The sequence below is a fragment of the Lepisosteus platostomus genome, chromosome 10 (assembly GCF_059453375.1).
Source record: "Lepisosteus platostomus isolate fLepPlt1 chromosome 10, fLepPlt1.hap1, whole genome shotgun sequence".
NCBI lineage: Eukaryota > Metazoa > Chordata > Actinopteri > Semionotiformes > Lepisosteidae > Lepisosteus > Lepisosteus platostomus.
In genome coordinates, this window is record NC_142620.1 from 47,502,024 (window position 1) to 47,516,465 (window position 14,442).

At 35.6% G+C, this 14,442-nt stretch overlaps 1 protein-coding gene across 1 annotated transcript in view; it reads right to left on the bottom strand.

The window, feature by feature from the left end:
• Positions 1-14,442, bottom strand: part of ophn1 (oligophrenin 1) — a 70,190-nt gene that overhangs the window by 29,720 nt on the left and 26,028 nt on the right. Inside the window, exons 5-10 of the mRNA XM_088596788.1 lie at positions 7,125-7,226; positions 4,236-4,346; positions 3,487-3,591; positions 3,146-3,275; positions 1,863-1,963; positions 448-539 (exon numbers count right to left, since the gene is read on the bottom strand). Of these exons, the coding sequence (XP_088452914.1) occupies positions 448-539; positions 1,863-1,963; positions 3,146-3,275; positions 3,487-3,591; positions 4,236-4,346; positions 7,125-7,226 (641 nt within the window). The remainder of the gene's footprint in view (positions 1-447; positions 540-1,862; positions 1,964-3,145; positions 3,276-3,486; positions 3,592-4,235; positions 4,347-7,124; positions 7,227-14,442) is intronic.

Here is a 14,442-nt window from a genome sequence, read left to right on the forward strand (position 1 = left end):
TGAAGAGATAATGTAAGATACTAGTTACATATTTTAGTGGGTTTTGGGGGAGAGGATGTCTCATGTGCTCATAAATTGGCCAAAAATACAACAGTGGTCTGTTTCCAGACTTTGTTGAAACCCCCCTTTTGACAACAAACTGCAATAAAATATTAAGTTTGTCTGCAAAGTATAGAAAATAAAATCAGCTTCTGACTACACATGAGACATTCCTGGTGTTCCCTTTCACAGTAATTAAAAGATATACTTTAAAGAAGTATTCACTGTAAAGAAAATGTTGAGGAATGTCAGTAAGAAACAGGCTCCTACAATCTTGGGTAGAATCCTTTAAAATCCTTCCCCACATTACATTTTATCTTTCTGCACTCTACCTTTTTTTTCATTCAATGATAAGAAAGCTATAGTGTCAGAAAATGGAAAATACAGTATATCAGCCTGGTTTCCCACCTTTCATGGGTTTCGATATCAAAACAAAACCTCTTGTCTATAGAGTCTGTCTTCCGTCTAATGCAGGATTTTAGTTTTAGCTCTGTTGGTCCCTGCAAGGAAAGCACATTTAAAATATAGCATTAATGCAGAAAATGCACAAAAATACTTTTTTGTATTTTTCCCCTTTATTTACTGAAGTTTAATTTGGCAATGGTGCTGGAATCACTGCTAGGAAATCTGTGGTGGGAAATTGTGGCTCAATTTTACACAGAAAACACAGAATTCTCATTAGTATTAAAAACAAGTGCAGAAGAGACCACCTCTAAATGAAATCAAATCTAAGACACTCAAACCTTTCTTTTGTTTGACATGTTAATGATCTTATTAGAACCACAATAAGTACGTCAATGAATGAATTGTAAATGTGGCTTGAATATGGAATTCTTCATTTGTTAATATATATTATATTTAATCTTAAAATCTCAATTCCTATGCATAGAAATTACCTGATAGAAAACCCCACAAGCTACCAGTGCTTGATACCCCAAGTGGTCAGGTTCCTCCTAAACCATTAAAATTCATTTTTCAGTAGAATTCACTTTCTTAAATTTTATTTTTTCCATGATGTTTAGGGTCCTTCACATACTAGGGCTAATTGATGTCCGTGAGCTACAGTACTTCTTTTACATGTTTACAATTGTTCTAAAAAGGAAATTAAACTGGTCGGCTTTTAACAAAATGCCATTAAAATAGTTGGAGACAGAGCTTTCAACTGATGTGCTTCTAAACTATAATCTACTGAATTTAAGACGTGATCTTAATCTTGATACTTTTGAGTCGCGACTATTAGCAGGCCAGAGCTTATCCTGAAGCACAGGGTGCAAAGCAGGCCTCGAGAGCACAGGAAACTCAATGTGGAGAGAAAGTCACAAGACAGAGAACTCTATCACTCCAAGAAACCATGTCTTTCAGTATTAGTGACGAACGCCCAGAGACCTGTGAAATAATGGGGGAAAATGCACATTTCATAAAGGTAGGCACTCTGGGGCATAACTGAACCTAGCAATACCATCCACCACACCGCCCTGCCTTTTAATTATTAAGGTGAAATCTGGTACAAATAAAAAATAATTATGCCAAGGTGCAGTTAAGGATACGTCATTACATACAGTAATAATCTCCATAATGAGGCACTGTTTGATTTCTTTTTCACACAGGATGTCCTCTTTCATTGAAACATACCTTTCTGTGGGTGTGTAAACAGATGTTTAGTAAGCAGACAATTACAATCCTTGTGTGTTTTATATTATTGCACAAGCATGAAGGGTAACACAAGACAACACTATATGTATATAATGCACACCCTTGTAATATTTTTTGAAATACATATTATGATCAATACAATCCTCATACTTCAGTCTTTCATTACTTACTTGCTTAGTTGCGGGTTTCTGCTCAACAGGGATCATGGATAACACCTTGTTTTCTTTGTGATATTTGCAGTAGTACTTTACCCATGTAACTCCCAAGGCCCCTAGGAAATAAATCAAGCAAAACAAATCACTTTGCCCTAAATTAATACTGTGGAATGTCATGAAAATACATTACTGCAGAATTATTATTCAGTGTAACAATTATTTATTTCCTGTAGAGTATATGAGCTGCTGTATGCCTCTGTAATAGATGTGCAAGTAATTATAGCAAGTAACTACAGCTTTGACAGGTCCATTGGATCTTTGGGTGTTTTAGAAGTGCACGTGAATTTCAGTTCAGGAGACCAAAGATCAGTTTCCTGTGCGAGACAAGCAGAATCCTTACTCATGGTGTCGGAACCTGGGCATCCTTCGCTCAAATACAGTTCAAATAAAAGGTGAAAAACATAATGCATATTTTGAGTAAAGGGATCACTTTTTGGTGCCATTCATAAGGAAGCTGGTTGTCTGAGTCCCACACAGGGATTCAAGCTCTGAACTCCTATGCTGCAGCACACATCCTACTGCATGAAAAAAGCTAATTCACTTACTGTAGCAAAGTCCAAGTATCCTTCACATTGCATTACAACTAGACCAATACATCACCTGCTACTCATTTAGGGCAACTTTAACTAGTTTAGCATGATAAAAAAACATCTCTTAACCAGCATATGAAATCATCATTTGAATAATTATTTGTTCTTTTTTATTAAACACAGGAGGCCTTATTTTTTTCTTAAGCCCTGCCTGCTTTGAAATTGCTAATTGCTCATGACATTGGCTCACTTTTTCAATCCTCTCCAAAATGCATATCATCATAGACATCTGCCATTTTACATGCTGTACTGAGAGCTCCTCAGTGCTCACAACAGTTAGCGTCATTTGTAGGAGCCATCTGGTCCTCACTGGCAACACTGCAAACTCACAGGTTCCCTATAAATCCCAGGGGACACTGTTGGGCTGTGAGCCAAAGAAAAATTGCCAGCCTCACATATACCAAAATCCACAGCTTGCTATATTTCATAATCAGTTTATCATCAGTCAACAATCCATTGGGATTCAACAAAACATTTAAAAACAGCTCAAATTATCAGAAAGGGTTAACGAATTTTTACAGTCCATTAAATTAATTTTTAAACATTTTTTGGTTTGGCTTTCCTGGGTACATATACATGTATAGTTGTCCTTAAAACACCCCTTTTCCTTCACATGGTTAGTCTCTAACTCTTGAAACACATACTTACACTTCTCCTGTGTGAAGAGATATCCTTCGACAGCTGGCTGGCCAGGAATTTGGCACATCTGAGGTGACTCTTTCATTCTTTTCATGAGCTCCTCCATCTCTTCCCGTGTGCTTTCAAAGCGATTTCTTGTCTAGAAACAAGAAGGTTTTCCAATGTCTCAAAGCTTCAAGCTTTGTTAAACACATATTTTTACCGACTCAATCGACCCATCATTAATTAAGCACCATTCAAAAATTACACTTATATTTTTACGTACCCAAAGTGAAGGATCTTTTGTTTCCAAAACAAAAGATTGGATACTTAATGTTGATATTTACCAGAAAATTGTTACCAATACTCACATTTTGCAAGCTTAACTGAAGTTCTTGTTTGTATGGCATGAAGTCCTGAGTCATTTCAAATGTGAGGTTATTCAATGTAAACAGACTCTGAAGAAAAGCCAACACCTGCATCAGAATAAAAATCAAAAACATAATTTTGGTAGCATAAATAAATTAAATTCTTACAAGAATATAAAACAATTTTAGCAAATACACTAGTGAAAGTAAGGGATAACAACATTTATCCTAAATATAACAACATATACTTACACACCTTTCATTGAAGCAGCTACAGTATAGCTCGATAATCCAGGTCTGTTGTAAAAGTAGTTTCATTGTGCTAAAAAAAATACTTCTTATTCTTAGCCAAATAACAACAGCTTGACAGTCTGATGCAAAAGAGAATGGTTAAGCCCTGCATTATAAGAAGTATTTTTTTTACACTTTAAGCATACATCCTCAAACATACTTTACTTTTCTATGATCTGCTTTCAGACTGTGTTTTAAATATAATTGAGTGAGTGTGTTTGAATTAGCACTATGAAGCTCCTTTGTAAATGTATTTTTTGTATACACCCTGACCTTCTTTTCCTCCTGCAAGCTGTTGTAATGAACTGTCTTCCAAACACCCTGAGTTTGTTTTTCTCATGTAAGCTGTTGTAAGGCTGGTAACAGAGGCGACAGCTACACATCGCACAGGGACAAGGCTAGGCCAGTGGAAATAAAAAGTAAACAGGATGGCTTTTTGAAAACAAAAGGAAGGCACTCACGGGCTCCACAACATCAAACTTCTTCCTGTCCTGCACCTGCTGAATTTGATATACATACTCCACAGAAGACTCATAAAAATTAAGCCTCTCTTTATCAAGCTGGACATCTGCCTGCAGTTAAAAACAGATTTATAAACAAGGATATATCCAGATAAAATACATCAAATACAGTACAAATACATCAGGTGGATGCTGCACATTGGTGGTGGTGGAGGGGAGTCCCCATTACCTGTAAAGCGCTTTGTGTGGAGTGTCCAGAAAAGCGCTATATAGTGTAAGCAATTATTATAATTACAGTGCCTATAGAAAGCCGACACCACCCTGATTTGTTCAGATTTTATTGTATTACAGCATGGAGCCATGATGTATTTAGCTGAGAATTTTTGCCACTCCTCAACACAAAGTACTCTAATATGCCAAAGTAAAAAATAATCAAAACATTTAACTAAATTAATTAAAAATAAAAGACAGAAAATAATTGAATGCATAAGTATTCACCTCCCCCCCCACCCCCCAGAGTTAATACTTGGTAAGACCACCTTTGGCAGCAATTACAGCTGTGATTCTCTCTGGGTAAGTCTCTTTCAGCGTTGAACATCTTGACACTGGAATTTTTGCCCATTCTTCTTGGTAAAATTGCTCAAGCTCCATCAAGTTGGATGGGGACCCCTTGTGAACTGCAATTTTTAAGTCATTCCACAGATGCTCAATTTAACTTAGGTCTGGGCTTCGACTGGGACACTATAGGACCTTTTTGGTTTAAAGCCACTCCAGTGTGGCTTTTGCTGTAAATTTTGGGTTATTGTCCAGTTGGAAGATGAATCGTCTTCCAAGTCCCAGTGCTCTTACGGATTGCAGCACGTTTTCCTCCAGGATTTTTCTGTACTTAGCTCCATCCATTTTTCCTTCTATCTTTATGGGTTTTCCAGTCCCTGCCGCAGAGAAGCATCCCAAAAACATAATGATGCCACCACCATGCTTCACTGTAGTGAATGTGTTCTCAGTGTGATGTACTGTGTTAGGTTTTCACCAAACATAAAGTTCAATTTTGGTCTAATTGGACCTTAGAATCTTCGTCCAAATTGTTGAGTCTCTCACATGCCTTTGGGCAAACTCCAGCCGAGATGAGATATGAGTTTTTTCAACAAAAGCTTTCTTCTTGCCACCCTTCTGTACAAGCCAAATTTATGAAGTGTGCGTGTTTTTGTTGTCTCATGCACAGTTTCTCCCATCTCTGTCATGGAGGACTGTAACTCCTTTAGAGTTGCCGTAGGCCTCTTGGTGGCCTCCCTTACTATGGCTCTTCTTGCCCAGACACTCAGTTTTGGAGGACGGCCAGTTCTGGGTAGATTCACAGTTGTTCCATATTTTCTCACCTTGATGGACGTCACCGTGCTTTGAGGTATATTCAATGCCTTGAAATTTTCTTATATCCTTGCCCTGACTGGTATTTTTCAAGAACCTTGTCTCAGATCTGTTTGGAATGTTCCTTGGTCTTCATGGTGTAGTGTTTCCTCGGAAATGCACTAACTAGGTGGGGAAGCTCCCAGACACAGGTGTATTTATTCTGAAATCACAGTTGAAACACTTCAACTGTACACAGGTGGACTCAAGTCAAGTAATTATGTGACTTGGAAAAGAGAGTTGGTTACTTCAGAGGTAATTTAGGTGTGTCAAAGTAAGGGGGTGAATACTGATGCATTCAATAACTAAGACTGACTGACAGACTTGACATACTGAATGACCTCTTTTATATTATTTTGACAAGTATGCTTCAGGAAGGTTATAGAAGCTTTTCAAAATACGCTGATTGCCAATGGATATTAAAGGAGAGTGAAAACTGAAGCAAAGCACACAGTGCCATGTCATCATGAGGAAAATCACAGAACTGTCTGATGATCTATGGAAGAGTATTGACATCAACTAGTCTACTCATGGCTGTAAAATGTATAAAGCATCTTAGTTTAAACTTTACCAAGACTTTCAAAGCTAAAAAGGTGGCTGCTAACTCACTCGGAAGAAGACTTAAGAATGTTTTACCCAAATGTGTGGTCAGAAAAGTGGTTTGGGTAAGTGGTCATAGCTGTATCTCACACCCAAGAGGTACAATGTCTCCAAGAGTTTCAATCAAAGTTGGCCTCATAAATCTGAGGTCCATGGCAGTGGTTTTTGTGGCAGATTGAAAAGGAAAATTGAGCTTGCCAAATAGCAAATAACTGACTCCCAATTCCAATGGTATCCCATGGTGTGATGAAAGATGAAACACAAACCATTTTCAGAGCAGGCTCAGATGAAGTATGATAAGCACAGAAAGAAGTTTATGTTTGAAAGAATGTCATCTTTTAAACATTCTGCTTAAGGGTTGTTTTCTGTGTTTAATGTCTTCCATCTTAATGTACTAAGTTAGAATTTAGGAACGGATTATTCAAGAAACTTAAGTCTAGTCACAAATGGACTTTACAACAGGATAACATATCAAGTCTTACTCAGACATGCTCAACAACCAATTGTTTAAGAATGCAAAACCTAAAACAGCATTATGAATTGGTCATCACAGTCTCTAATAGAACATTAATAGTATTAGATTAAAAGGCCAGATCACAAGCAGAGGAGGAGGAATACAGTAGTTCAATACATCTCATGAAAAGCTTAAGAACCTATTCAAAGGCTGCATAACATACTTAATATTGTTATCTCATTGCGATAAGTAAATATGGGGTTCATAAACTATCAAATGAAGCAATTATTGATGATAAAAAGTGAAATTCATTTAATTAATGATTTAATGGCTTCTTTACACAATATTCTGCATTCAGCATAAAACCTGTTAATCAAAATACACACATAATGCTGTATGTAGTGGAGGTATTAGCAAATGTTTATACTTACATCCTGTAGATGAGATTCCTTTTTCTTTGAAGATAGGTTTAAATGTTTTTCCAGTTGAGAATAATATTTCTCACTTTCTTTGTCAAACTTCTTTTTTCGTTCCTGAAATACAAAGCCAAACTCTCTAGTTTAATTGTGTCCATTTTTGTTCACTTTGACAGGTTGCCAATGCATTTAAAATGAAGTACACATTCTTATTGTCAATCAAACTATATATTTTAGTATTAAATCTATCCATCACTCAAGTTTGCTTCATTCCAATAGAAGTTCACAGAGAGTTGAAGGCTGTCCATGGCAGGATTCACACAAGCACACAGTGACAATTTGGAAATACCAATTAACATAGTCAGCAATGATAGGTGGGATGAAACTGGCACATCCTGGGAAAGCTCCAATACAAATAGAGTATAAATGGATCCCTGCATGAAGGCACGCCATTGTGAAATTAAATCCAGATCCCAAACTCCCAAACCACTGGGATACTCTACATTAAAGTGTAATACTGTAAGTGCATTTTGAATGTATGTGTATGGTCCTTTGCAATAATTTTAAACAAATATTGACCAAAGGATAATCTATTGTGCAAACTACAGATATACAAGTAACAGAAAAACTGGATATCACAAAAAAGCAATATTAGATATAGTCTATCTGAATTACCACTTACTTGATACATTTGTACTGTAATTTGAAAAGTGCCTTTTTGTTCTGTTGACTGTGATGCATAGGATCTTTTGAATCATCTTTGTAAACAATTCTATTAGATATAACAATTAAAACTTGCATTGTGTTATCACAACATCAATCCTGTTAGATATGACGACAATATCATAAAGTATTGTGAAATTATTCATCTGACCATGATTGGAATTTCACACTTAGAAAACACTACGTATACTTGGAGAACATTATGGGATTTTACATGTTAAAATTGATGCCATTGTTATAACCGTATTATTATAACCTGTAGAGATACAAAAATGTACATTATGAAATATTTAAAAACATAAAACTGGAAATATGCGTGCTTTAAAATAACCTCAAACCTTTTTGTGGCTTTGTCTTTAACCAAAGCATTTAAAGGGAACATCAGAGCTTCTTTATTACAACACATCTAACACCCAGTGATAAAAGAGGAACAATTCAAGACATTAACAAAATAAAACAATTTCTAAATACTTCAGTGAAAACTACTGATTATAAATGTCCTATTTATCTAATGAGGATAACAGCTGCAAAATAACATAACACCTGCAAAGAGACAAATATCACCAAAAGTTAAACTTGTTTACGTTTTTTCCATTATACAACTCTGATATAAAATCTAGTTGGTATCAGAATTTTACACCTGCTGACATTTTGTGTTGTAGCCACTTTGGTACATTAAAACAACAATGCTTATATCCTAAAGCACACTTATATATTTATTTTTAATGTTTGATTTACAGTGTTCTACTGAATGTATCGTAATGTTTATGTGTGTAATGTACTGTACGTATATTATATTTTCACCCTTTGTTGAAGAGGAAAGGATATGCTTCAACACATAGGGCTACAACAAACACCCCTAGGTCTAACTATACTATGAAGATATGTGTTTTTTTCAGAACATATCTTTTGAAAATCAAAATACAGTGTGTAAAAAATAAACAAATTGACAGAAAAAATGCTTCAGTACTATTTAACATAACACTGTTACTGTTATTTACCTACCTAAGTAAACAAAGCCATTTTTATAAGTATAGAAACATCTAGCTATTTGGGTGTTTTTTACCTGTAGTGTTACATAAAAAAAACACCATGAATCAAAATCTCACAGTTTACGTGTGGTTAAGCGAAGGAACAGCTCCTCTTAACAATTGAATAAAAGGTACATTTTAAGGAAAATACAAGATGAGAAGAAAAGGCTCTTCAGTGTTGTAATTAAAAAGACATTTGGGCTGTAAGAAATAATTGTGACTTTGTATTGCATAAAATACATTTTTTTGTATTTACAGTTACAAAAGAGGGAGGGTATTGGGTTGAATTATTTATACACCAATTGTCTTAAACAGAATCTGAGTCTCCTCCCATTAAATGGCATAATTCAAAACTCTAAAGTGGACAGATGGAGGCCTTTCAGAAATAGTTTAGGCTTAGCTGTTTAGATAGCAGCTTGTCTGTTCATCTAGTGTGAAACCTAATTCTTTAAATGTAAAACGTGGCAAGAGCTTAATGGAATCCGCTGACTTTCTGAAAAGAAAAGGTGATGCTAACAGAATCCTTGAGAAAACATTAAACTGAGTCTATAAATGTATATGGGCAACAAGAGATGCAGGTGCAGCCAAAATTTCCAAATTCGGTAAACATTCAAAAATGGATGTTCAAGCATAATAATGCTTTCATTTGACAGAAATCTTCTTATTTAAATATGCCTTACATGGAGCCCGCAGCCTGGCTCAAGAAGTCTCCATGAAAAGAGCCACATTTTGTAAGCCACAGGACCCATTTTTCCCTTTCCTGCTGCTGTATCTGGCAGGTTCAGAGTTATTGACAGGGATTCACAGGCAAATCATCTGATCTGCGAGCCCAGGCCAACAGCTCCACGTGTATAAACAGACACTGCTGTTGGAGTGGACTGAGCAGCAGAGGCCAGCAAGGAAGAAAGAGCATTCCTCCACTCTTAGTCATTAACCATAACAACTTTCTTTTTCTTAAAGGAAGAAACAGTAGGAAATCATAAAGCATTCTGAAGCATTTTCTCCTCAGATACAGCTGCCACACTCCTTTCTTAGCGATTCCACATAGCTGTCTACTCAATTTCTCTGACTGATAGCAGACCTCAGAATATAAATTTCTTACAGAAAAAAGACAGCCAAATAATTTTAAAATGGATGTCTAGGAAGCAAGTCTTAGAATTTGTCTCAGTATTGTCTGTAGATGTCTTCAACCTGTGCTCAGAGAGACAGATATATTTTTTCTATTTTTGACCAAACCAAATAACTCAAATGCATAATTAAAGTTTATAATCCTTCGGTGAAAAGGGCAAAGAATAAAATATTTTTTGTTTGCCATAACTTATTATTATATATTATTTAATATTTAGTTTTGTGGCAGAACTTTTCAAGAAATGGTTAAAATCCTTCAGTTTCTTTCCCTAATTTTTGTAGCAGCTCCTAAAAGCATTCAAAGCTGGCTTTTATTTAGTTCTGCTGACGATTTTGGACAGTGTTGCAGTCATGTCTTGACTATTTCCAGCAGTTATGTGCAGATGATCTGCAGTTGATTAACACACAGCAGCCTCAGCTCCCTTTGGAATGAGCCCATAGCCTCCCAAACCCAAGAGGCGGCCTGGCGCAGAAAATCCATGGGAAATGCTCTATCCCTTTCTCTGTCTATGACCTATTTTTTACAGTCACATATACTTCCCTTTCTACATACAGTAGTGTCTTCAAAAAAGACAACCTCTGACTGTTCTTCTGGCTTTTTTGCATTCCCTGTTGCAGTAGCTGATGAGTGTGCCATGATTACATATTTACTACTGGCACACCTTTCCTGAAAAACCAGCTGCAAAACGAAATACTGGCAACTTTTACAGTAGCATTTTCAAAAGGACAAAAGTAACAATTCGTAACTGGAGTAATAGAACTGTTAATATTATTCTGTAAAGATTTAACATGGATTCTGCATAAATGTAATGTTGCAAAGTGACAGAGATAACCTGAGTAACTCGCAGAGAGGCATGTCCTGCAGAATGTAGAAGTATTGTTGGCAGTAAGTGTTTAAACTCTACCATTTTATCAGAGAAAAGCTGACACAAACCTCAAAACACTTCCCATTTTGTGTAGACTTTTAGGTTACCAGAACAGCAAACTATAACAACTTTCGAAGTCTTAAAAGGTTAATAATTTACACTGTAATTTGCTGCAAAGAAAATCAATACATTTGAAACTTAGGAATTTTTCTTATACTGTGAACAAGATAATTTGTATGTGATGCTTTTGTTGTTACACACTGCTTGAGCTGATACCACACCTAGGAGAGGCTTTTTAGGCAAAGCAGAGGATTTTAGTGCAGAGGTTACTAAACAGGACTCGTAGGGCTTGGAGAGAACAACAGTATTATTGTACAATGGAACACAACCTAGATTAACTCAAAATTCTCCTCCAGATTATTGTGAAACTCCCAGTAGGTTTTTTGCCAAGAACTAAAAGGAATTTAAGGTTTTGCAGCAAAGAGTACTGCAAACCAGATAAAATATTGTGCATACTCCGTTACTGAATGACAATTCAGCTCTGATCCTGATACATCCAAGTGTTAAGGTTTTTTTTTGTGTTCTCTTAGTTACTTAATTACAACCTTAACTGAAATAATATTTTTTCAGGTTATGGATTGTCTTTATGAAGACTACATTTTAATAATAAAACATGTTGGTAATTTGTCATCTCCACACTATTTGGAAATAAAAATAATTTAATAAGATTTAATAGCTAGCTTTTACATCAATAAAGGATCATTTAAGAGCTCAGTTAAAAGAAAATACAAGGAAATACTTAAAACATAAAAGCTCACAACATTTGTAGGCAACACAACCAAAAACTGTTTTAATGTTCATTGTGGAATTAACCTCTGCATATTCCAAGACTTAAAACAACATTGATTTTTGTGTGTTTTCTTCACAATAAAAAAACTAAAGGACTTTCATTAGGAGTTAACTGAAACAGTCAATGTTAAGGCTGCTGGTCACACAGAATTACGTTTACTTATTAAGCTTAAATTTAAAATTCTTCCCTCCACTTGTCCTGCCCACACTTAGCAAGGAAATTCTTCAGGCCACAAAAACAAGTTCATCTATATCCCAGAAAACCCCCAAAATGGCAGCCTAGCTGCCTGTGGGTTTTTAATCTTCAAATAATGAAGGGAGAAGTGCAGGTTTAGTGCTTTTTTAATGAGTCCTCTGCTAGAGGAGAGAATGGCATGAAGCCATTTTCCAGACTGCAAACAGCAGAGGGGTTGAGCGAAAACAGGGTAGACAGGCAGGGAGGAAGTAAGCTGTTATCAATGTGTAGCTTCTGCAGTATCCTTAATGTATACAGGAAGTAAATATGTTTTTATGCATTTGGTGTTTTTTCAAAGTCAAAGATACAAAAATGCAATAATGGCAGACAAACCATTTATAATTTCTTCTAAAATTATGAGTTTTATGAGAAACAGACAGACAGCAATAGATCTTAGCAATATTTGCTACACGGAAACAGTCTATATCATGTTGAATACCCATTCTCTTTCTTTTTTTCTGAACTAAAATAGATTTAATTTTATTATGGTCTCACTTCCCCAAGATAGAAAACAACCTTTGAAGCTAAACATACTTATCAATGCTAATATCAACTGATGACACACCACTTTATTCATAAAATGTTGCCACACTGCAGCGGAGATGTGTATATCAAAAGTCAACATCCTGAAATGGAACAAACATTCAAGGACAGAAACAGGTGTTCTTCACCTTTGAACTAATTGTGAGACTATACAGTATATTATACAATAGATAGACTTTATATGACAATCAATCTATTTTAAGGTTCAGGCAGGAGCACTCTGTAGAGGGATCTAATCAAACTATTTTCTGTACAACAGTTTGAATACCAATACCAGGCTGCCGGAAGTTTCCATGGCAACTAGTTGTTTCCCATGTTTTCCACAATTTAGAATAATAAATCATATAAGGTTTCATTCTCCCTGGAATTAATCGTTGCAGTAATTTCCCATTGCTCTTGCCAGTTAGGTACCAAAATATAAGGCTATAATCCTTGTAAGGTATCTATTACTTTTTCTCAAAGCCTTCTTGGACCCAGTATGAATCAGACAGCAAAATGACTATGGTAATGTCACTAGTTTAATGATTTCTCTGGCACGATTTGTACACAGGATGTTGGTGTGATTCATTTAAGAGCAAAAGGGGAAAGGTTGACACTACTAGAGGTCACTACTAGAGGTGCAGTAATTCAGAACAGTAAGAAAACAAGACAAAGCAAGAGATGAACATTATTCTAAAAAAACAGCTGACAGTAATAAAGCTATACACCATGTTTCACTGCATCGTACTTTGTCATTTTCTCCAGTTTTTAACCAAGCTAAACTGCTTCCAGATGGAGATAATAAGCATTCAACTGAGCCTTGTTTCATTTGGTCAGAGGGTCACTCCATTGAACTGGTAACATGCATTGCCCAATAACTGTTGAGCACTTTCATTCTCAGTTAATCATTCAATTAATGATTATATGAATAGAATTACATCATACTATCATGTGAAGTTCTAAGTTATAAGTAGAGAAAAGAAAAAAGAGATTATGAAACACAATGTAATACACAAAAACGCTACAAGAATAAGGACTAAACATTCTCAAGGTTTTTCATTTCATTTTCAATTACTTTCCCGATGGCTTGGAATCCTTTCAGCGCCTTCATATTAGAGTAGAGCCACACAGATTAAACAAGAGTCTAAAAGGATGTCCAATATCTTTCAGAGAAATGGTCTAAGAGTAATACTATCAGTTCATTTTTATATTACCATTATCTTGAAAGTAGAATAATTTAAAAAAATCTACCACCTGTTTAAAATGTTAAAATGTTAAAATTATTTTTAACAAATGAAAAAGAAAAGCCATTTAATTCTTTCTCAGTACAAGTCTCCATAGCTCAAATCAAGATTTGATTTGAGAATCAGAAAAGATTCAGAGTTTTCCATTATGATCATTTTGACAAGACAAGATGAAAACTCTTGTCTGAACCATGTTCCTCAGAAAACTGTAGCAAATGGCCTGCTGTCCTCAGTCACCAGATCAACTAGTGGGTTCCACAGTCAGTCAACCTCTGCCTTCTGGAGACAGAGGGCGTCCTCTGATGTGCAAAGTAACTTGACTTGACTGAGTGATGGAGCTTTTGTGAGTTTTGTATTATAGAAGGGGTGTGAAGAAGGAGCTTAGGCTTTTTTGTTTTGTTTTTTTCTTGTCACACTGTAAAAAGAGAACTATCTCTAAGTTATGGCTGTTTTGAGTGCTTGTTTTACCAACATTTGCCTATCAACGTTTATGTTTATCACACTCTTCAACAGGGTGTGTCAAAGAAGTTTATTTTAGATCAACCAAACATACAACGAAAAATAGAAAGATTGTAAAAGTAAAATATGTATGAAGGCCTAATTGTATTCTTTTTATTATTTAATTTAGATTAAATGAAGCCTTCAGCACCATAACCCCCAACAATCCATAGTACTGTAACTGTACATACGTATGTACAATTAGTACTGACAACTTACAAATTATATAACAACCTA